This window comes from Dermacentor andersoni, chromosome 1, assembly GCF_023375885.2.
Source record: "Dermacentor andersoni chromosome 1, qqDerAnde1_hic_scaffold, whole genome shotgun sequence".
Classification (NCBI taxonomy): domain Eukaryota; kingdom Metazoa; phylum Arthropoda; class Arachnida; order Ixodida; family Ixodidae; genus Dermacentor; species Dermacentor andersoni.
The window spans coordinates 117,112,159-117,137,798 of record NC_092814.1 but is presented as its reverse complement, the minus strand read 5'-3'; the positions used below and the strand labels follow the sequence as shown (position 1 = coordinate 117,137,798).

At 42.0% G+C, this 25,640-nt stretch overlaps 1 protein-coding gene across 1 annotated transcript in view; it reads right to left on the bottom strand.

Moving 5' to 3' along the window:
• The window catches only part of IntS8 (integrator complex subunit 8), a 108,036-nt gene that overhangs the window by 10,882 nt on the left and 71,514 nt on the right, over positions 1-25,640 (bottom strand). Inside the window, exons 13-20 of the mRNA XM_050191011.3 lie at positions 23,628-23,761; positions 20,187-20,294; positions 19,182-19,401; positions 17,993-18,111; positions 12,183-12,267; positions 10,539-10,644; positions 4,446-4,479; positions 2,771-2,830 (exon numbers count right to left, since the gene is read on the bottom strand). Coding sequence (XP_050046968.1) covers positions 2,771-2,830; positions 4,446-4,479; positions 10,539-10,644; positions 12,183-12,267; positions 17,993-18,111; positions 19,182-19,401; positions 20,187-20,294; positions 23,628-23,761 — 866 coding nt within the window. The remainder of the gene's footprint in view (positions 1-2,770; positions 2,831-4,445; positions 4,480-10,538; positions 10,645-12,182; positions 12,268-17,992; positions 18,112-19,181; positions 19,402-20,186; positions 20,295-23,627; positions 23,762-25,640) is intronic.

Below are 25,640 nucleotides of genomic sequence, written 5' to 3'. Positions count from 1 at the left end.
GTTGATCCACAAATTGCAACAATGTCCTACAGATAGGCAGCCAACTCTTAGCCATGTCCTTCGGTCAACAACTATCAACTGCGTGTGCCCCTATCAGCATCACCAACATGTTTGAGTTGTAGCTCAGATTAGTGTAAGCTTGCACAATTTAACAGTTTTGTTTTCCAAGACTCATCACTTTTGCTGCCTGCTTGAGTGCCAACAAGTGCATGTGACAATATATATACTGGATAATAATGAATTATTTTGCTTTTAGCAAAATGACGACTGGAAGAGAATGTATGTTTGTGTGCATAGTACAAAAATATAATTACACAGATGAAACAGCTGAAATAATACAGTTGTACCTCCTTATAATGAAGCGCCATCGCACATGAAAATGCCTTCATTATACCCAATATTTGTTATAAGCACACATGCAGATATCATCAAAAAAATATTTCGATCAGGTCTATCTGAAAGAAATGCAAAATGCAAGCTGAATACCTCCGATGGGCCCGCAAAGGGTCTCCTGCAGATTTTGATGAACCAACAACATCTTACCATGCCGATATGAGGCATGTGAACAACAATGAATTATACTTGAACCTCGTTATAACAAAGTTGAAGGGGGAGCCGACATTGCTTTGTTATATCCGTTACTTCCGTTACATCCATTACTGCCATTTACTGCAATACGTGCCCAATGAGGTGCACAACTGTAAACATGGAAATAAGATGACAGCTTTGCGGTCCGCGGAATCGCTACACGGCCACGTATGAAATTAAATTTGAATAAAACAATAAAAGAATCTTTGGCATGTGCAACACTCGACTTAGCACCCGACATGACAACCTTTAGATAGCTTCTGTTCTATTGTGATGGTCTTTCGCATCCGCTTTACACATGGATTGTTGTGGTTGAGCAGCACGTGGCATACAACACAGTGCTCCGCTGTGTGATCGAGGAGGTAAGCAAACTCGTCAAGCGAATAGACCAGTCTTGCTCTACAATGTATTTTACGAATGTACGAATTTTGAACCGCTGCATTGAATGAGTGCCAAACCCCATGGAAAGCGATGTACTCAGCGCACAACTGTTGGGTATTTTTTGGTTTTGGAAGCGAATATCACTCGTCATATCCATTGGCAGGACAATTTTACTTCGTTAAAACGAGGTTTTAAACACATGGATCTCTATGGGGATTTCAAGGGGATTTTAATTTACTTCGTTATATCCTGTTTTGTTATAACGAGGTTAGAGTGTAGATACACACGCTCTGCGCTGTTGCGAGTAGGCGACCATGCATTCGGTGTTATTGTACGGGATTGGCACATTGGCTTGCCGACTGCGGTTCAACCATGTTAAGCCACTGGCCAAAATGTGTATGCTGCCGACCGACATTACAAACATGGAGGGGACAGCACATGAATCCATACTCTGCTACTATGGCCGCCAGTCGAGCCAGTGCATCTGGTCTCACGCTCGATCGCTGATAAGTCTACAAGTGCGAACATATTGGCAGCGAGCTTCCTGGGACGGCTTGTCAACAGCCACTGCACCAGCCGCACTGCATAGGCTGCTAGGCCTAAAAAATTATGGGGTTTTACATGCCAAAACCACTTTCTGATTATGAAGCATGCCGTAGTGGAGGACTCTGGAAATTTCGACCACCTGAGGTTCTTTACCGTGCACCTAAATTTAAGTACATGGGTGTTTTCGCATTTCGCCCCCATCGAAACACGGCCGCCGTAGCCGGGATTCGATTCCGCGACCTCGTGCTCAGCAGCCCAACACCATAGCCACTGAGCAACCACGGCGGGTGGCTGCTAGGCCTAACCAGTGCTGCTTCGCCGGGAGTTGGCAACTAAAGTGGCGATTTTTTGCCAGTCAACATGGCGGCAACTTTGTTGATGGCCACCATGTTTACTGCTTCGCACGGATGGTTCATGCCTGAAACATGGCGTGGCACCCGAAATTTTGGTTACTGCTGCTATAGATTATTGCTAGGGGTAGATGGCGGTGCCACAGGATCGAGCAGGTCTGAAAAATCAGGCACCTGAAAAATTGGTTCGCGACTATATTTCACATTTCTGCTGGCAGAATATATATATTCAGGCACGAAAAAAAAAAAAAAAAAAAAAAAACTTCGCTATAACCGATACCGTTTTGGGTCTTGCATTTTCAGTTCTATTATAGCAGGAGAATACCAACCTTTACATTTACTTCGTTATATCCAATATTTCATTATACTGAGGTTTGACTAATATTGTAGCAAACAGGAACTAATATAAGAGCTTGGTACATAATGGAGAAACAAAGAAAAAAAAAAAAACATCCTGTGAAGCACAGTCTCCAAATGGCATATTTTCCCCACCACCCTATGTTCATAATAAAATGTGCAGCGATTGGAAGGTCTTCCTCAAACTGATAAAGTGGAGGGCAGGAGGTCACTATGCTTTATGAACATTCCTTAACAACTGCTGCACAAAAATTTCATAACGAGGCACTTTCAGCACAAACTCAAAGGCACTGGAATTGAAAGGCTATTTCTAAAGGAGTTCCTTAACGCAGGAATTGCCTAGGAGCATTAATGAAGTGCAGAGGCTACTTCAAGAGGTGGTGCTGCCCTTGGCTAAGCAGAGTGAAGAGTGAACAAGTCAAGGTATGTTGATAATTAAGGGGGTCACTGTTCTTTGCCAAAAATTTATAAACTAGGAAAAACTGTCCAGTTTATGTTTTCTTGAAATCCGTTGTGGTAGTAGAGCATGCCAGAGGGAAAAGACTTACCCTTAAAATATTATATATCCTGGCAAAGCATGACAACAGTATTGTCAAAGCCAAGTTGTCCTTGTTTAGAAACAAGAAAAGAAAAAGGCAGTGAGGAATTAGACATGCCAACACACACAGCCTATCCCTTATCATAAATTTATACTGTAACCTGCACAAGTGTGTGCGTGCAAGCTATAGAGTCAAGCTTCTACCTATGTTGATTGCATTAAATCAAGCCCTTTCTCAGTAAATGCTTTATAATTCAACAAAACTTGCAAGTAGCCAATAAAGGGTCTTTTACTTGTAAATGACGTGGTTGCCATGCCTGTTTAGTTACAATGAACACAAAGAACAGTGTAGAAGCACCATAGCCAACAGATATGCAAAGCAAGATGCCAATAGTGAGCATTGATAGCATACATTTATATACTTGAAAGTCTGCAAGAGAGAATGTTTGAGGTAGTGGGAAGCAACCCACAAACTTTGTGAATGTCTTGCATTTCAATGTGACCTAGTTCATGACCCAGACATTCCAGTACCAGGCAGCTCAAGAGGGACTGTGTGGCAGCCTGTACATGCTTCACCTTTCTTTCATTTGTTAAATTTCTCGCCAGCTCCCAAACAGCCTGAACTAATTTCTTGCATTTTTTGTTATCATTCCAGAAGCCAAGGTTCCGAAATTCGCACAAGATTAATAATATTGAAAGTGTGACTTCATTTTTAAGTCCTTTGTTACCACAGCTATTCAAATCAGTTACAAACGAATTACAATTTTAATCTATGATTTCAGCAAGTTGAAACTGTTTTCAGACATGGAAACCCATGTCACACACCATGGAACACCATCTAATTGTTAGCCCAGGAAACTGGCTTTCTGAATCAGTTGTATTGTGTTGCAGTGAAAATGTGATATCTTTATGTACTAAACTGAAGTGCATACATAGTTGTGAAAAAGGGCGTTGGGTTCACCTTTGACCACATCAGTAAAACAAGTGTGCCACTTGCAATTGCGGTGCATAAACATTGGAGTGTTGTGACCGGCATGCCAGGGCACCCCCTTCTTTTACTATGAAGTGGTGAAATGCTGTGTGTGTCTATTTATAGAACCAGCTAGCCAGTTTTCAGATGGATTAGCCTGTGACCTCACAAAACACAGACAAGGAGGTGGCATGGCAAGCGTAAGAAATACATTGTAGTAAAAAAAGGAAAAGAAGTAACTGCAGTGTGCCACAATCCTCTCATGTATCTTATAAATAGAGGACAGCAACAGGTGTAGCAGACCAAGTAATAAGAACAAAAGCTATTATTGGAGTTGCTTGCACCACAGAGAACTGCCAGTCACCACAGGGTGGTCCAACCTAATACAGAATGCCTAATCTGTATTCAAACAACAATTACTGAAAATCTGCGAGTTCAAATCTCAATGGCAGACACCTGCTTGCGCTAGTAGTACTAGTTCTCACGTTGAATATGCGCTTTCATAATTTAAAAAATAATAATTTAAGTACAAAACAGTCGGTTAAAGACCTCGAATGCAAATCAAAGGCTCCTTTTCACACAGGCCACCCCTGTCTACAAGCATGCGGTAGGCATTGACATGTTTGTAAGCTGGGAAAAAAAAATCCATTCCCCAGTTTCGGAGCCAGTACTCTTGATTATAAAAGTCATAAAAGTCATGGATGAATTGACTCACCTTTAGTTGCTGAAGAAAAGAATGGAATGTATGCCTGGGAAAGAAAAAGCCAGAAAATATTAAGTATGCCAGCCTTCACATGTCTGCCACTGTGAGAAAAATACTATTTCCATTTTATTTATTGCCATAAAGATATCGTCACTGGGAGAAAAGCTGAGGATAACAAACAACATATTGATCACTCCCTGCCTACCTTCATGGTAACTTTACACCGTACTACATCAGTTAGAAAACAAATGCATTCCACAAGTATGAGCTAACAGTGCTATCTGATGAAATCAGTCTTATGCAAGCAGGTTTATTCTTCTAGTATTTAGAAATTATGAGGTTTAACATCTCAAAACAACTCACAGGCTATAAGAGATGCTGTAGTGGGGGCTCATCAACCAACCTGAGTTCTTTAATGTGCACCCTATGCGCAATATAAAAATGTGGTCGCAGTGGCTGGAAGTTAAATCCACGGCCTCATCCTCAGGAGCAGAAGGCGATAGCCAATAAGTCAGTGCAGCATTTGCTCTATTTTAAACTTTTTGAAACAACAAACGTTAGTTTTCGAAATTAAAAACGAAAAACAAAACAATGAATCACGGGAAATAACTGGAAGGCTAATAACACCTAATAACACACTCATCAGAGTTTCCTCTAATCTCTGAAACAATTGATAACCTTTACCTATATTGTAGTTGAACATCTCAATTGATTGCATTGCATTTGTGGGATGCACGCTACTGGTTGTTACTACTGTGCACACAAGCTGGCAGAACCGCAGTCACACACAGCATGTGGCTGGCCACTTGGTCTTTTCCCTGGAATTTTGCCAATGATACTTGAAGTATAGGAAAGTTTTCTTTTTGGTATGACATTGTTTCCCCAAACTGCAGCATACAATGTCACATGTCAATGCGACTGACATTGTCCAGAAAATGATAGAGAAAAACACACGATGAGGCCTTTGCCACAACCTTCGCCCGTAAAGCCATATTCTATACAGTGACTCAGATGAAAGGAAATAATAAAATGAATAATAAAAAGCAGAATCGATGCTCAATGGGACTTATGGCTTTTGATAGACTTCAACTAATCTCCTCTCTCAATAATTCTACACTACTAATGACAAATAAAGCACCTGAAATGCAATCTTGGCAGTTCAAATATGTGCTTAGTTATTATGGCCTCAGCTTAACTCGTAATATGTATGGTTTTGGCAAGCAAAACTCCAGAATACTCTATACTTTATAAGATTCTGCACTATTAAAAAAGAAAATGTGCTCAAAGGGGTTCATGAATGACCTGCGAGAGGTTCAAGTGGTGTATTTAATGTATAAAGGTTTAGATGCAGTGATGTAAGGACTCCCGCCCAAAAGCTGCATAGTGGGCTATGATAAATGGGTACATGTCACAGTGAAGAAATATGGTTTAATTCTGTATGCTTGGGAACCTTACAGCAATAGCAATTAGAGCCTACTGAGCTGCGTTTATGGCACTGGCACCATTCTGTCCTAAAAACTGCGACGATAGGATTATCATGGTTGCTTTTAGCGTTTTGTATTAGCAGCAATAGGCTAAAAGGAATACACCAAAGAAGAAATCCCTTGTCAATTCTGCAAATCCTTTGCATTTCTCCCATTTCCCTAGGAAATACTTGACATGAAATAGTAAAGAAGACTTGAATAACAATAATGGCTGTGCAAGATAGCCTGCATGAAGTATGCTGCTGCACAGTAGCTCTGTGCTCATGATTTAGCATTTGAAGTGAGATTGTGGATGCCTTTAGGGTATGAGTTCAGGATCACCTGAAGGCTTTCACGCAGCCTGGGCTGCTGACTGTATTATTGATAAAACAAATATCAACACTACTCGGCAAAAGGAAATTCTATTTCAGGCGACTGGACAAGTACCTTCATATCTGATGGGCCAGCTACATACAAAGGACAACTTCAACCTGATAGTGAAGTACAGATTGTCTGCATGCCACTGTGTGGTTTAGTGCAAGTGATATTGCATGAATCACTGTGAGTCTTATGATGCTTATTACTGGACTATCACTAGGCAGTTTTAGGTTTTGCATACTAAAAATTAGGGGACGCAAACAAAAGAACGCAAATAGGACATGGGACTTTGGGTGGGCAAAGATGCTTGAGTGCCCTATATTACTAAACTCCCTACTATCACTGCTTGATACTTTGGACGAAGTTGCAAGTTTTTAACCTGTATCGTAACACCATTACGCAGGCACTTTTCCATCCAATTGTAGCAATTTCAGAAATTTCACAAATTGGCATTTCACTTACTTTTCTATCACTTTATCGCTACGGTCGAACCCAGTTGTAACATGTGGCCATCAAAACACACATAACAGTCATGGCACGACGACAACGTACAGTAAGCCTCTGTAAGTGTGAGCCTTGCCTATTAGTTATGGTGAACATACAGGCATTGTAAAGCCTCTTTCACAAGCTGCGATTCAGTCGTGCAGCAATGTGAGTGGGACTTACTGAGCGCATGCTTCGAAGCCTTCATGCAGGAGGCTGTAAAGAGCTGATGGAGAGCACAGAAATGAAACAAAGGGAGGAAAGAAGAAAAGAAAGGAAGAAATGAAAGGAAGAAGAACAGTCAAGCACACCAAGACCTGCGGTAATGTGGAACAGGCACACAATGAAAGAACATCAGAATGGTTGAGAAACAATTCTGATGTGTTCATGAGAAATGTGCACAGACAGAAAGGTTGTTCATGAAGTGCAAGGTTTGCGTGAAGGTAAGCACTACACTGTGACATAGATAAGGGCCTGGAATTGGTGCAGCTTAGCAGAACAGAAACTTGAGCAAATTGCTATTGACTGAATATGATGTACTGAACCGCAATAAATGTGACACAAGATTAAGGAAACACAGACAAAGCACTATAGAGAAATAATGCTTATTTGAAGAAATCAAACACTTATGTAAGCAAAGAATGGCGAGTATGTAGATACAGGATGAACAAAAAAGATAAGACTCATAACATTATCATGTGGCATTTATAAATACAGTTTCACCTTGGCACTGCAATACCAAGGAAGCTGGTTTTATAGGCAATGTCATTTTGTCCACCTGTGAAAGAGTCCCGATGCACCTTAAGCACGGTGGACCAAAAGTACCGTAGCCACAAAGGTGCAAGCGTTTCAAAAAGACATTGGTATTGCCATATTAAGAAAGCTACAATGTAAGGATTCTTTTTTCTGCAGAGTATGAAGTGCAATGAATTTGCCCTGCGGTCTAATATAGTTGCAAAACGGAAAGAAAGAAAGGCTGTCAGACAAAGTATATGAAAAAAATTTGATGCCTGCAGGCATAGTATATAAGATACCCTGATGTGCAGTCGATGCTACATTGGCCAAATAGGGCACTGTGTCAATGAGTCCCTGGGCAAACACAGCTATTCATTGCGCTGCTTCTCCTCCCCATGTTTGAAACTGGAGAAGCATTGCACCATGTGTGGATGTCAGCCACTCTCTGAAAACAAATGTGTTTTCTATTGCCATCTTGACACGAGTACAAGAGAGATCGCAAAAGCATACTTCATTCATTCTAACCGCGACACGTGTGTAAGTCAGACTTCAGCTATCCCTGTGCCAAGATGAAACTACCTTTACAGATGCCACATACCAGTGTTGTGAGTCCCGTTTCTCTTACCTTTTTCATTGTTCTTCTATGTGCATACCCAGCATTCTTTGCATACATAACTGTTTGATTTCTTCCAATAGCCGTTAGTTGTAAGTGTAGCACTTCATCTGTGTGTTTCCTTTATCTTGTCTCATGGCTATCTATCTTGCTACAATACATCATGCTCACACTTGGCGACTGCAAGTTCACTTAAATCTCTGAAATATCCTCAGGGAGCTTGCGCAGTTTATGAGCTGTGATAAAGAACATGTTGCCATATTGCATTAACTTACAGTCATCATTGGGAGTGCGGTGCACAGGCAGTGCAGGACCTCTTTGCATCAAGTACACAGTAACTTTCTTTTAGAGGGGTCCTGAACAACTTTTTATCGAAGTCGAGACATGCATTTGAAGTTACAATAGGCTATTTCAGAAATACCTAGCCAAAAATTTACTTCAATGTGTTCAACAGAAGCAGAGTTATTGGCAATTAAACATCCCCTTCACGGTGACTTCACTCCTTCTTCAATGACTTGCACTGCGAAGGCTACAGCGGAGCTGGGCATGCCCACAATGCTCTGCCTACTGAACTTCACCGTGTCGCCCAGTTCAAAGTTGATTTTGAATGTTCATGTAGATGCCACTGCTTCCAATTTTGGCAACTATGATGGGCCAAACGCAGTTGTCCTCAACAAGCCGCAGTATCTAAGCTGTGTAGCACACCACAGCTACACGCAACAAATTTCAGACAGAAAAAAAGGTAAGGCATTTTCTTTAAACGAGAGTTCGCGACCAAAGATACCCTTTCATGCCATGTCGACGATATCTTCAAAACGGTGGTTTGAAGCAAAGCTCGCGAAGCTCTTATGCCACTCCGCCAATGTGGCTGATGGTCATCCAAAACACGTAGGACAGCCTTATCAGTGGACTGCTCAGGTATCAGCAGTACCGCCACCCACTGTTACTCCCGATACTGTGTGCTCCCTTCTCCCCTGCGCATGGGGGAAGACAGTGCGCATTAAGCCACCATCTTTCTCAGCTAACTCTCGCAGGGATACCGATCACACTTGGACTTTATAGACACCGCGAGGCTTTGGTGTTCAGTGCTATGCCGCTACTCACTTTTATGACTTATTTCCACATGAGGCAGGGCTAATTGGCTATACTACAAACAACAAAGCAACCGTCAATGCAACACACACTCAATGTATGCACATCCGATGAATATGCGAATCAGAATACTTCGATACGAATGTGCAGTACGCTGTACTGACCCCACACTCACCAATTATGAGCAACAAATCAGGCAGCGCACGCCATGAGATTTCTAAGGCCATGACAGATTGAATCCAATACTATCGGTGAAGACGCTATTCCACTTTGGTGGCCACTCTATGTCACGTGTTGTGTGTTTTGAGAAGGGCATTGGCAAGTAACTGCATGTAATTCAACCATTTCACGATCTGCAACCACAGCAGTTTGCATTTGTTGTCTCGGTATTCCTTCGCGGTGGCAGTGATGTTTAATTATATTGAAATCATGTATAAACAGACTTCTTTATATTGAGGTTCAAATTACATGGTGTTTTATGGACAAGAAGTTATAAAATATTAGAGACTATGTTATATTCAGAATTTCATTACATTGAAGTTCGTTATAATGAGGTTTAACAGTAAAAGTGCAGAAGAGCATCAAATCCACCTGCTTTACCGGTGGCAAAGCCATGGTTGTTTTTGTATGTTGCTGGGATCTTACGCATCTGCCAGCCAAGGGTAGTGGCTTCTTGCTAAGTGTAGTGGCTTTCTGTGTGTTTTTCTTTAGTTGTGATGCTACACAGGCAACAATACAACATTATAATTTGTGTAAAAAAATTTACCTTCAGTTGTCAAATGCAGCTTTCACTGCCAATAATTAAGGTGTTTCAATGAAACAACTCTTTGGAGCAACCCAATAAGGTAAACGAGGGGTATTAGAGTGAAAAAATTTGTTTCATGTTTCTTTCAAGTTGGCTGCCCACAGCAGCCAGACAGCCTTATTATAATGGATGACACTGTGCAGCCGCATTGTAACAAGCAGCTCATTTTATAATATCATCCTCCTCATCATCATCATCAGCAGCAGCCTGGTTATGCCCACTGCAGGGCAAAGGCCTCTCCCATACTTCTCCAACTACCCCGGTCGTGTACTAATGGTGGCCATGTTGTCCCTGCAAACTTTTAATAGCACATCAATATAGCAATATAGCAATATAGCAATAAGGAATATAGCACATCACAAATGCAGTGATATCATGGTTGCTCATGAGCTGTAAGTGCATTAGACAGTAATGCTCAGCAAACATGCCTGTCGTGCAGACATATTATTCTGTGTTATGGACACATAATGTAAGACACCCTATAAAATATGTAATCTGACGCTCTTAGGTTGCTATTTAGCCAGACAAGGTCTCACCTGCTTAGTATAGGTGTGGCTGTGTCCTGCTGGGCACCATCTTTGACAGCGGCCGTAGCAGTCCTTTTTTGCTGTTGGCTTTCTGGTGCTAACAGCATTGATAGTACTGCGTAATGGACATGGAGAGACATGATGATTTTAAACTATTGATAAACACGCTGAAATAGTGAATTCTCTTCCCCGTATTGAATACAAACATTTACAAAAGAACTGGCCTTAAGACATTAAATAGAATAGCAAATATTTGTTCCATTTTAAATAAGTTCACGAAGAGTCAGACAGATGCTATATGGTAAACTATGTTTATTAGTCCATCAATATACATAATGCTTTTCACAGCCGAAAGCTCATGCAACTGAGTAGCTTAAAACAATAATTGGTGAACAGTGTCTACATCTGGTGTCCCTGAGACAATAACAGTAAAGAAAGAAAGGAACTACATGTGACAAGATGCACATTGAGAGCTTAGTTCATTATATATTGCTGTAGGCTTTAAAACTACCATTGATATTATACAGAGAAGCAGCTAGACACAAAGCTGAACCTTGTAATAACGAAATCGGCGGGGAATAAGAAAGAATTCACTTTCGCAAGAATTTAGTTGTTGCGAAATGAGACAGCAGAGACAGGTAATGCGTCGAAGAAGAAAACTTTACTGTCAAAATTTCGTTAGCCTACTTTGGGAAGCTTGCTCAAGGATATAGAACCACATTGCCGACAGTACAAAGTGCACCGTATGAGTCAATCACGTTTGCAAGATTTTGCATAACTCGAAATCGGACACAGAGCAACAGCGCTCAATGCATGCAGCAGCATTTCACCAGAGCACGTTATCATCTGTAGGCGCCAATGCGTCTGGTGCCGGTCGCAAGAGTGATCGTATCTTGTATACACCTGAATACAATTGATCAAGATTACGGCCCCTTCATGCAAATCTATGTCCGGCGCCAAATCCGCATGCGATGCCTGTTGGGTGGCACCAAAACCAGAGTTCTTGAAGCAAGGGATGTGTATACCCGGACAATCGCTCAATCACGGTCCGATGTAGGGCACTTCATCCTCCGACCACCATCTCAAGCGCCATAAACAATTCCACGTCGGTGGGACGTGGACTTGCTTATTTTTGCAGCATTTTTCTCACCGAGGCGCACATTACACACTGCACTAGGTGGGCAAAAGCCATTGCCACATGTCAGTAGCAACATGCATGCGATTTCAAACGGGCGATCAACAAACAAGATGGCGGCGATCACATGTTTCCAGTGCACGGGATCGCTTCCGACGCTTGGTTGTTTTTGTAAACAAAAATGGCAGCACCCACATAAGTGTAACGTGGTGCTATTTTACACAATTCTAGCGTAAAGCAATCACATTAGAGCACATTTTGGTGCCTACTAACCTTGCGCGAGTAGGTAATATGCGGGGGTTACATTCCACTTCTGCTTAAAAGCTGACTGGAAAAGGACCCTGATGTACAAAGTAGTACACCAGAGCTCTACAGTTTTTGTTTTTAGCCAAAAGCACTTAACCATTCCTATATATTTTTGTTTCCTATCAGCTGCATTTTCTTTTCACGCTACCTGGTAAGGTGAGAAAAATTAAACAGGAAGGTGAGAGAAACGGATAATTATCAAGAGCACTTACATAGATCCCAGAGCTCTTGGGCAATAGAACGGGTAAACTTGTTTAAGTAGACGTCTTTGCAGACTGCTGCCAGCGCCTTCGACAACTGCAAAGCAATGCACTGTGTTAGCACACGAGCAGCTTGCATGACTAACAAAAATGTGAGCTTAGAAATTGATTGCAATGCAGACTAAAATTTCAACAGGAAATATTCATGTTTAATTCAATTCAACTTGAGTTTATTTCAAGAAAGCTTCCTGGAAATGACCATGGGCTAAAGGCTTTGTTTAACAGCTTGACTAGGCCCATAACTTCCATAAGGCAGCGACAAACTGGCATTTTTAAGTAAAAGAAGTGTATAGAGAAGTCTAGCCAACATATATAAAGTGCCAAATTAATGAAGACACAGAAATGTAGCACACATTCAATACAGTACTAAATAAATGGGAGAGAGAAAGAGAAAAACAAAGGCAGAGAAATTTATACATAGACGCATTGAAAGCCTCTGCAGCTAAATGATCCAAAAATATAGTTAACACATAAAAGTAAACACGAAGATATCCTAGCAACACTGGAGAGTAAATATAAAAGCATTACACAATACTTAAAGCCATGTTACTATATTCTATAGCAAGTTTGAAGCAATGCAACCATAAAGAGAAATGCCAGTTCTAGAAATAAGTTATACCATGCCTTATACCTTATACCATGTTCCTATGTATCACATACAGCCCTTCCTGTTACAATCCCTGATGGGATTCATAGTATCAAGAAATGAAATTAAAGTTAAACCTCGATATAATGAAGTAGGTAAAATCAGCAATTTGTTTCGGCTTATCGAAATTTCGTTGTAGTGAAATTCGACCTTTTATGCAGATAAGTACAGCCGCTGATGGATTTTTCTTACATGAAAAGGGGCTGCAGTATTTTAAAATTATCGGGCAATCTAAGAAGGCAAATTTGAATGAGAAAACAATTTTGATAAATTTGGGAGTTGGCGATGAATGATACGATTTCATGCCATGTACGTCGATGATATCTTCACATCAATGGCACACTTCAAGGCGAAATTTGGATATAACCCGCCCCTGACTTGACTGTTAATTTTCTTAAATTTTCTTGTGCTGGTTATACATGAAAAAATATGGTATCAAGATTTAGGCAGTCAAAAGCTTTACTAAAATAAATAAATAAATAAATAAATAAACTCCATTAAAAGAAATTTCTTTTCAATGTTCTTCGATACTCGTTCTTTTTCAATTATAACACTATTGATTCAGCGCAACAACTTTTCATGTCTACTCATTGGCACATTAACGTTTACAACATCACTATATTTTTGGATTCAAACATTTTAATTCTAACAAAGATGATGAATACTAGAAATTAGTGATACGGCTGTGACTAGTGATGTGAACAGGCAACACAATGCCCTGTGCAGCTCCTTTCATACAGCAAAACATGCTTTGAATATTTAAAGCAGCAAGTCAAGCAAGTGAAAATTACTCTACAAAATATATCCTAATCAAAATTCTGTGGCTAGAATTTCGAAAACTAGAATTTCACAGGAATTCGGTCCAACGGTTGCTTGTCCCATGAGAGCAACTTATAAAGACTTCACACTTCAACCAAGCCTTGGTTTGCATAAACAGTGCTTAAAGTATAGGGCTTTTAGAAGTAGTGAGACATCTCAGTGTCTTCATACACATCATATTAATGTGTATGAAGACACTGAGATGTCTTTATCTATATAACTTAAAGAGTCCCTGCACCACATTTTGAAAGTATGTTAAAAGGTGTTATAAACAAACCATACTAGAAACAAGACAATGCTCTCATGAACACCTAAAACAAGTATTACTTGCGCAAACCAAGGAACAATTAGAAAAGCTTTAAAATTAGCTATGTTTCGCTGCAGTCTTTTCGAATCTTAGTCATCTTTCAATGTATCTGAAGAATCAATAGAGGGCAAGGATTTTTCGCCAGGTTGCTAATTAAGTAAGTAGAAATTATTTGCTTTGGCAAAAACAAGAAACTAATTTGCAATCCTGTCATTCTTCATATCACCTTTTCCTCTATAAAAGAAGATGAAAAACCACTGCTTCGAAAAGCACAAAAATTCAGTCTCCAATCAGTGACTTGTCTACCAATGCTGTAACACCTCCCTCACTGTGCTAGATTGTCTCATCGCTGCAGTTTTGTTGACTGCCTCTAAAATTGCAGTTGCACGCTTTGTTGCACATCTGTGTTTATGAATTCTCCACAGGTGTGGGGAATTATTTGAATGCAGGCTCAAGTGTTATCATTAGCTATTCTAGGTCTGTGTTTTGAAATGTGCAGCATAAATGCTGCATTTTTGTTGCACTTTACACACAAGCTGAATGGAACACCCTTCAACAGTCACAGTGATCAGAATGAATGTGAAATTTTTATGCACTAGTGAAGTCACTGGTTGCAAGGGAGAAGAAATCGATATTAAATTTTACATCAAGTGTTGCAACATGCTGAACTCTGGCAAGTATCCTTAGAGTCCAGTGGACAGCTGCTGGGGCTTTAACAAAAATGCAATGACAAGATATGTGCACTTGCATTAGTAATTGTTGATGCACACACTGAGGCACGAGTATTAGAGCCAGTAGCGAGCAGAGTAGCGAGGAATGCAAGCACTCCTGCAATTGAGAGCCCAGCCATGTAATACAGTTAAACCTTTATATAACAAAGTATATAACTTTTAATAACCTCTTGTCTATATAACACCATGTGCTTAGAACCCCAATATAACGAAGTGTGTTTGTATGCAATTTCAATATAACAAAATTTCACTGCCGCCACAAAGGCATGCCGAGACAATAAATGGAAACTTCCGTGGATGCAGATGGTCAAATGATTGAATTAGAAGTGGCTGCTTGCAAATGAGCAACTGCCGAAGTGGAGTCTCATCGTGTTCCACATAAAGTCCAAGTGTGATAAGATCCTATCACACACTGTGTGCTTTAGGTGTGAGTGAAAATGTGTGAGGGTGAGACAAGAAAGATGGTGATTTCATGAATGATGCCCTCCCACGTGAGCAAAGGGAAGGAAGGAGAGGGGAGCGAGCTGCGTTAACGCAATCAAGCGCGAGCGAGGGGGTAGGGGGTAAGTTGGCGTGCATCTGGATTTCTGGCGCACGTCTCGGCCGTGGCTGCGCATGCTTGTAAGCGCGGCTGATGGCATATGCAGCCGCTGCTGCATGTATAAAGAGTGAGCATGCAGAGACGGCGTGGCACCATGTAAGCTGTCTACCTGCACATTTAGTATTGGAAGTTGCATAATCTCAAGTTTCGGTGACCCGTTGGAGCGAGACGCAGGCGAAGCACAGGCTCCTCGCTGTGGCACTTTTGCCGATTGCGTTGTCCCAGTACGGGCGACGACATCAGCTGCAGGGGTGGAGTGCACACAAAAATGTGGCTGGCTTCGCTTAATTTGTACCGCCGATGTGAAGATATTGTTGACGTATGTGGCATGAAACCGTTATCATTCGTCACTGACTCCCGAATTTATTAAAATGAATTGTTTTGTCATACAAATTTGCTTTTTTCAATTGCCCGGTAATTCAGAAAATTCTGCGGCCCCTTTCCGTCTAAGAAAAACAAATTGGTGACTGTACTTATTTGCATAAAAGGTCGCATTTCGATACAATGAAATTTCAATTAACTAAGCAAATTGCCAATTTTACCGACTTTGTTATATCGAGGTTTAACTGTACCATGCAGTTGTCCCTTCAGCTAAAGCAGGAAATCTATGAAATGTGGTGTTAGATAGGTGGCATTTCAAAACTGCAACATGCTCCACTAAAAGCTACTCCCTCTACTTGCTAACGGGTGTTATGGCACTGCAGTCAGCTCATTTTAGTGGCGATTCTGCATTACAGCTTGATGCGGGAGCACACAAAATATACTTGAGCCAACTTGAACAACGAGCCTTGTTGACGGGTACATATGGCTTAGTTGCTTGAGTTACTCCAGCGTGTAAGCCAAGCGAGAACCTTCGAGTTAAGCAAGCCATTAAGAGCCATTGAGACCCTAAATTGGCCTCGAGCTCCACCACTGGAAAAGCTGGCGCCACCGTCGGCGTGACGTGCTAGGAGGGATCACGTGGACATAGTGGCCGCGTCGGCTGCTTCGGGCGCGCCGAAGCGAGCTGAAAACGAGTTTAAATTCCCTCGTACGCTGCGGTTCTCATTTAGCGGCGAAATTTTCCCGCTTCGAGTGTCTCCTTTACAACGCTTGAAAGCACTACAATAGGTAGTGGCTGCCTTTGAAGGCGCGCGACATGGTAGGCTACTGCTCGGTGCCGCAGGGCCGGACGCACGTAACGGAGGCCGGTGTCAGCCTTATTCACAGGTAGCCGCAGGACAAGAAGCTGTGTGAAGCTTGGCTCGCGAAACGTAAAACCGGCAAACAGTCATTGGCTACAACTCGGGTATGCAGCAAGCACAGACGCGAGGAAGATTTCTGCTACGGCGCCCGGTCTGCGATGTTCTGAAAACGCGCACTGAGACGCACGCCCGAGTCCGCTGCCCGACTAATGTCATGACGGTTTGGTCTATGAACTTGTCGATACTATAGATACTGACAAGTTCAGTGGAGTGGAAAGGCAGCGGTAAGAAGCACATTTAAAGAAAGCATGGCATATGGTCATGTTTATGTTATGAATTAATGCACTGGATTACAAAAAAGGAGCAGCGGGAAATTGCACGCTGAGAACGCCGATAAACATACAGTGCGGCGCAACTCGAGAAATAGTATCGAAAGGTCAAAGAATTTAGAAGACAAAAAAAGATTGAATCGTCGCGACGGCACATCACAGTCCCCGGAGGCGTCGAAGTCTCTACAATGAAATTATTTTTGAACAGCTCTGATAGCGCCCACGCAACAATAGTTGCTTGTATACTGTCAAATGCTCATATTCTGCGGCCTAAAGCTCATGGCACGGTGCGAAAACGCGCGCGCGGAGAAAGCGAAACAGTGCGCGGACAAGCATGCAGACGCGCAGTCGGTCGCTGCGAATCTGCGCGATCGCTGCATTGAGGCTTCATTCTATTACGCTCCATTTAGTTATACAAACACTATAAGAACATATTTCACATAGTTTGCTCTCAGCGTTTACCTACCTTTCACGCAAGAAGCCGGTTCGGGAGACTCCATCGCGGCGACCGCGCGCAGTGGCGTTCACTGTACGTATTCGGTAAGGAGATGGCGGCTGTAAACGATTGTGTGCTTTCAGTTTGCCCAAGATTATTATTTAGACAGTAAGAAACTTCTCTCGTTTCGAAAGTACTTCCAGAAATGTCCGGGAGAGCTCGCGCGTGGTGTTTTCAGTGAGCGCTGACAGCAAAACCTATGAGGAGCGCGCCACGTGATCCCTCATACTACGCCAGCGAGGCGCTTCCGATAGAGGGCGACTCCGTAACTCCTCGCCGCCAATAGTGGCCATAACGTCATACATCAAATACAGAAGAAACACCATGCCACAGGAATGTAGTGTGAGCAGAGCACTGGAGGCAATGGCCCTCTCCTCCATAGCCTCCAACAAGCAAACCAAGGAGCAAGAGCACTTCAAGAAGAGTTGAAGGGTAACCTTTGATTGCCAATAACGTCATTCGTATGTAATGCATTCAAATACTTCTTGCTCGAGGACACTCATAAGGTGATGCCCTTTCATAACAAAAATGTTACAAAACTTCTGTAAAAGAATGTTGCAGGTCTCCTCAAGCATTCTTTCTCCTCTACATACCCTACTGACCAAACATTGAGTGGAATGTTACTCAGATGAGACTATCATGAGCTCACCTCAAATACACCTATTGCTCCTCTCTGCTGTTTCTCAATCTCAGAGAAGACATCCCACTCAGCCAAGTTTATAAGCAGTGTGCAGCACAGTTCAGCCATCTCTTGACATGGTCGATAATCTGAATATAAGAAATAACAATAGTTGGTAAAGCAGGCTACGATGGCTGGAAAAAGTGCAAAGACAATACTAATATATAAAAGACATAACTGCCTTAACAAACTTTACACAAAAATTTCATGGCCAGCCACAATCATCCATGCTTTGCAAGAAAATGTATAATCCTGGAATTATGCAAATGACAGCACAGAAAATATCAAGAGATCCTTGCCAGTGCTAAAGCATTCAAAGTAAGAATAATTAAATTCACATGAAAAGCACAGGGCAGACACAGAGGAGCCACACGTCAAGCAGCTAAGTGGTGCCATCTCACACCCTCCAGTGCTTGACAAAAGGAGTGACTAACTTCTTCTGTTGTGAAGAAGTTAGTTTGAGGTGAAGTTTGAAGTTAGTTTGATTGTGAAGAACCCTGCCTCCTGTTTCAGCCTTAAAACACACACACACATACACTCATGCATACACAGAAACACCCAAATACATGTGTACTACTACATCTTGCTACAACAAGTAACTACATGGTATACAAAAAGGTAAATTAAATATCAATGTTTTAACAAGGTATTGGAAACATATGCAGAAATATGCCCGAAGATGTTCTATGGTACAGCAATACAAGAACACTAAGACTTTGGTCAGCAAATAATAGAAAACAGTGCTTTATTGAAAATCAGATATGTTTTCCAGTGTATGTTCATCTACATATTGAGGTGCAGAGACAAGGCCTAAAGAAGGAGGACAGAAGAAATTAAAAATAATTTTCATCTTCAATTCAGATGTTCAAGATGACATTTGTGACGGGTGCAGAAGAGTAAGGCAAAGCTTGAGAAGGATGCCTATTGTACTAGAGTAAAAAACACAAGTGGACAGCTTGGTGTGCACCATACATTACCTACGTACTGCATGGCCTCAGATGCAGTACATAGGTACATAGGGTCAAAGTCATTAACCAAACGTTTGCATATTCATTTGACATAGGTTTCTAGCCTCTCCACAAGTTGCACAGCGTACCAACATATAGGCTACAGCTACACAAAATGTAGCTACAAAGCAGTAATGGCACAAAGTGGTCACCTTTGTCAGCCTCAGCATAGAACGCAAGTAAGGAGGTGCGAGCCAGTTGAATAAGATCTGTGGGCATGCGGGCATTGGCTGGTAAGGGCAGTGACTCAGCTGCCTGCAGGGCCTCTGTGTAGCGCATCTCAGCCACCAAAAGTGCTGCCAGGCGGCGCCACTGTGGAAGACGCAGTTCCGCCTCCACCGCATGGAACAGCAACAGTGACGGAGCGAACAACTGCAGCAGGAGGAGGAAGACAGGTGATGGCATCCTATACAGACTGCAACTGCACTGAATGGCATATGACTCAACAGGATTAAAGTTTTGCACTTCATGGTTAGTGCTTTATTTCTGCACTAGAGCTGGACTTCATAAGTTATGTGGCCTATATCACTTTTTATGATGAGACAGTGTCCAGCCAATCTGCTCTCTTTGCTCCTTGTGCATACTCATTTGCATACTATGTTGGGCAAAGTTTCACCAAGCTAGGTTCCACCACACTGTACTTTATGCTTCCAATGCTGTTAACTCCAGCAGAGTCATAGAAGGCTCTGGTTTCTTCTGTTTCAGCTCTCCATAAGTAAAATGCTATAGACCAATGTTTACTAAATGCAAGAAGATCACCGGAGTCATGCAAGTATACTGATTAAAGAAGCTCTAGTTAGTTTTCTCACGGCTCTACGCTTATATCATTTTGCATAGCTAGGGACTTGTTTCACCCATTTCTTAAAAATAGCTGCTATATTAGTTATAAGGATTGGATATTTTAGGTTATGGCTCTGTCAAGCAGACTTACGTTAGCAGAAGGTTGGTACAACCCAGTCATGGGCGAGTTTACATCTGTTATTCGAGCTCGTTGTGGTCCAAATTTGAATTATTTTTTTTCCAGCAGGCAAACATGCATACTATATGATAACATAAGCTTAGTAAAAAGTTAATAAAGAACTGAATATAATTCTTTTTTTCTTTTCTTCAAAAGAAATAACTACAGCAGATGTAGAACTAAAGATTTTATTGATCACCTTGAGGGAGCGCAACTCAAGGGCTTTTGCCAGATGGACAAACATGCGGTCTTGCCACTGCTGTGGAAGGCCTCGATGAAACTCCCGCAGGTTTTGAGTTAGCTGCCACTGTGAAAGAAAATTGTCTTTTTAAGTTGAGACACTGCTCTCTGTCATTTGGATAACAGACCCTGTTCTGTGGTACACATCCTATTTATTTTATGCACTGAAAATTTGGTTCAGGGTACAGCTTCTGCTCAGTAATAAGAGAAATCAATCAGGATTTAAATATAGCTGTGATTTCATTCAAAAACATTGGATTTCATCCATCACTGCCACTTCATCACAAACCAAACCCACAGAGACTACAAGCACACCTCTAGATTGCTTTCTAGTTGCAAAAAAAGAAAGAAGAAGAAGAAAACACTGATTACAAGTTGTGAATCCTACTGCCCCTGAATCCATTAAAAGGTTTTTAAGTGCATAAGTCTCGAACATTTGTCTGCATTGATGTTAGTGAAATCTGCAACATGGGGCACAATATGCATCCACAATACTCTAGTCATTTGCTTCATAACTCTCATCACAACACTGCTTGAAAATCCCAACACAAGCTTCACTTGCTGCACAAGCTGCTACAAATAGCTTGCATATGTACAGGCAAATATGTGTGCTTTAAAACCAATTCGTCAGGCCACGTCCATGCACCACGTCGTCCTCACGCCAGCTAATGCAGCGATTAGAAGCAGCAAATATAATGTGAAAGCGCGCTGATGCCATCGCGTCCACTTATTCAGGACTTTGACAAAGGGCCACAAAGCATAGGAAGAGGCAGCACACAGGGTAATACATGCTTGGCTTGATGTCATCACATGTAGCTCTATGCTAGACGGGGCAGCGGGCACAACAGGCCCGCTTCCACTGCCACATTACTGTGTATCAGGGATGCCTGGCATAAAACAATGAGAAACAACATCTGCCTGCCAAGTGTGGCGTCTCTCAAAAAAATTCTTGGCTACACCACTAGTAGGCAGCGCAGTAAATAAAATGATACAGTGGCTTCAGTTTCGTATCAAACACTAGAGCCACAAGCAGTTTCAAACATCATGTTTTTCTAAAAACGAGAAAGACAGAGGAGAAAAAAAAAAAGTGCGTTGAGGGAGGATTGTGACATAGTGAATATAGCATACCGTATTTACTTGAATCTAGGCCCATAGTTCTTTTTTGAATAATCATATACCAAACTCTAGGGTCGGCTTAGATTCGAGGATTTTAAAAAATGCGCCAGTTCTAATTGAAATGGATAAATATGGTGCATAGCTAGCACCATCTAGAAAAATCAGTATCGTAGCCACTACTAGCTGCACCAGTAGCCAACTCAAGTACACGAGCGACGTCGCCATTTTGGCCTGTGTCATATTGGCGTGCGGCATGGCGTAATAAGTGTGGATGCAAAGAGCCAAGTGGGAACAAGACCAAAGCATAGGCAAGGTGCAAGCTGTGTGGCATCTGCTGTCAGATGCACGAACGGGTTATATTAAAACCCATAGAATGCTAGTTCTGAAAAAATGGTTGTGCCAACTTTTCATGCTAACTACTAAGAATTGTTAAATTCAATATGTAAACTTTTAAAGCAAACTACTCAGAATTGTTTCATTCACTATAAGTGCTTGTCCTGAAAGACGATGATGGCAGATGCAGCACGACGCAGGAAATAAGAGGGCACAAGGGTTGGCGGAAGAGAAAAAAAAGCAGAGGACACGAGCGAGCGGGAAGCTGCGGGCACGAAGGCAGATCGAACAAGCCGAGGAGGTTTGTGTAACGAGTCCTGAGAGGGCTACCCGGGTATACCACTGGGCAGCCTCATGACCTTTGTCTGGCTGGTTCCAGTGCTCTCGGAGTTCCAGCACTACCAAGGATCCTGAGCCACCACCCAGCAGCTTGTTACCGCGTCATCACCATCGCCTACCCAACCCAAGCCATCGCCATCACAAATGGTGTGCCAACGAAGATTGAAACCACACATGAGTGAACTCAGTTGGGCTGTATGCCACGACGCCCAGACTTCATGAGTTAGCGGGCAAGTGGCGGGAACGTTGCAGTGTGCCACGTCGTAGGATTTTGCACATTAGAAGACAGTCCTAATTTGTGCTAAGGAATCTTGTTTGTGGCTGTGCAAGAGTGCCGTGTTGTTAATTATAAATCCAACTGTGCAACCAGTCTGATTATCACCTTCGAGTCCTTCCTCACTGCACCTCATGTCAACAAACGTGATGGCCCACATTATTACCACAGCAGGGATCTAGACAAAAACATGTCCAACTTTCTGCCAATGCGCAATAAGTTCAGCTTGGGTACCCGCAAACCATGGTCATATGGTCAACCACAAAAACTTCTGGAGCATGGGATCTATGAAAAAGCTTAATATCCTTGCAATTTCGCCATTCTGCCTGAAATTTAGGTGAGCAATGTGAGCAATATCTATCGCACCTTTGATTCAAGGATCAATTTCCCTTCAGTTTTTCTCAAGCCCGAAATTTAAAAAATGTTTTCAATTGGAGGTTGTGTCGCACACAATATGAATTGACCGTGACTACCATAAAGAGACATATGTAGAGTAATCAAACAAATGCTGCATCAGCAGTTGCCATTGTCTGCCCACCTGTTTCTGTTGACATGTGAGAAAAGAATTCCCCAGCATAAATAAAATTGAATTGTACCTAGTGCAGGTGATGACATGGCAATAACAGTGCTGATTTGACAAAGAGTGCACCCACAGAGTCCGTCTCCTGCTTCTGGGTTAGATAGCACTTATCAGCAAATGCACAACTGAGCATAAAGGTTTACTAAACATGACTTCCACAAAAATTCAATATTACTCCCTACTTTGCCACTCAGCCAGGAATCCAGGTAAGCAATAAATTGGCTATATGGGGGAGTATCCTCCACACCTTTCAACCTGAACACAGACACATCCTCAGCACCCTTCACAAGAAATGCAGATGTGTTGGGTGCATTGATTTTTTTTTCCCAGGTCGTGCATGGATAGATGCTGTAACTAACCAAGAAACTATTTTTCCACTTTTTTTTTTTTCATTCCATAGACTACTGCAACAAAAGCTTCATTTAAGGTGTCATTTCATCAGCAACATTTGAGACAACACACTCACATAAAATGCACCATCTCCACAATTACTCATTGCAAGGTTCTGATGCTTCATTAAATTGAAGTTATTGTTAGCACAAAGTTCTGCAAAAATACTTGAATTGAAGAGCAAGAGAGGTTTTAATGATCAGAAAGAAGGAAAATGCATTTACTAATACTTTAGCAAGTTAACTTATTTCAACACAATCAATAAACTTGAATAAGTTATGACAAAAGCAGTGACAGGTGCACTAAGTACTTTCCCAAGGAGAAAATACATTCAACAGAAATCATAAAGAGATAAAGTAGGAACATACATGCGAGCTTAGTGATGTCAACCGAACGGGAGGTGAAACACCCTGGAGCAATTTGATGTAAGAGAGAATCTCTTCTGGGTCATGTGAAGCCGCAAGTCCACTCTGCATGCTTCCTATATTTGTGGCTGTGTTTTCTGTTCAAAGAAAAATGAGTTCAGTTGCACTTTTCACTCTGCAGACTTCAAGAGAAGGAATAAGAATTATATTAGCAACTCAGAAGGTTCACTGCTTATAGTACGTATACTGTTTACACCTCCGTTGCCTATCTGTTGTGCATACAGGGTAATTCAACTACGTTATTGGAGGTTATCATCCCAAAGTAATATTCTGAATTTTAGTTGGCCAAATAACTTTTAATATATTTATAAATTCCTCAAATGCTCCTGTCAGGGGTATTATATGAAGGGTGGGCTGGTTTATTCAAGAAAAAAATGTCTTCGACAGTGGCCTTGAAGTGCGCCGTTCTGGAGTGGTGCATGGCTTCTTCTGGCAGATCATACCAGTCCTCTGCAGCCTGGACAAAAAGAAAGGGGGGGGGGGGGGGGGGGCAGAGATGCGAAGACGAACGTGCGGGTGGAGGATATACAGCTTTCTTGTGACAGATGCGCTAAGAGCGGCGATGTCCAGACAAGATTGCAAGTTGACTAGCAGCAGAGTGGTGGAAATTGTGATAAAGGCATTGCCTTGCAATTTTGCATCTTAGTTCTAAGTCATGCAGATTACCTCGAAGTTTTAGCTGAGACACGCTGCTGTAGTAGGAGTAATCATTATAAATAAATCTGGCTGCATGGTTTTGAATACATTTGAGTAAGGTAGAAGTCAGATGTAGGCCACAAACTGTGCATGCATATTCTAGTGTGTGCAGTGCAGTAGTTAAGTATGCTAGTAGTTCTACAGGTGGTGAAGAGAGTTTCAAAGAGCGACATAAGTTACCCTGAATGCATATAGCTTCGTTACCTATTTTCGTTATATGCTCTGGCCAAAAAACATCAGGGTTAGGGTGATGCATAGGTATTTCAAAGATTCAACTGGGGAAGTTGGTGCATTGTTTATAACGTATATAAAAGCAGGGTAGAAATGAGGTTGATGGGAAGGGACCAGAGATGTTCTGTTAGTGTTCAGTGTTCAGAGTTGCCTTCACCCAGAGAGATCATGTACTTGTGATGCCTGCGGCAGAAAGGATGTTCCACATCCGCCGCCAAGGTTAGTGAGTGCTGGCGCTGGCTAACACTCCCAAGGTTAGTTCTAGTAGTAACACATAAATGCCCAAGAAAGTCGATGGGGAAACGGTGCCACGGTAGCTCAAATGGTTAGAGCATCGCACGCGTAATGCGAAGATGTGGGGATCGTTCCACACCTGCAAAATTTTTTTTTTCATCCACTTTCATTGTCATTAATTTATCATTTCTTTAATTCAATAAGTAAGTACAAGTAATTTCCCCTATGTTTTCCTTGGTGTCTTTGTTGGCTTCTCATGATTGCACCATTCTTGTATTATGTCCAAGCCATACTGAAGAATATTGTGACCTAGATGAATAGTAGGCAAAATTATATTTAGAATATACATACAGAGAAGTCACAACCAAGATGGCAGAATAACCACAACCACGAACATACTCTTTCGATTGTCCTCTTTGTCATCCTGCTGAGCGTGTTCTTCAGAATGTGGGAATGGCCTGTAACATAGCCCCCAGTAGTCGAAATGCTGTCTCGGCACTTAGACAAGGGAAGGGCTGCAGGCTGAAACGTATGGCTTGAGACGGGACACATGCACGACATCGGTGGGGGGCACTGAAGATGACGAGCGACCATCCAAGGGGGTTATCTCATATGTGACCTCGGTGAGCTGGCGTAAAACCTTGTAAGGCCTGGAGTAGCGGGAAAGAAGTTTCGAAGACAGGCTGACGTGACGGCAAGGGGTCCAAAGAAGGACCAAGGAGCCTGGTTTGAAGTGAACGGTTCTGTGGTGGCCATCGTAACGGGCCTTTCGAGTTAGCTGCAAGACAGAGAGAC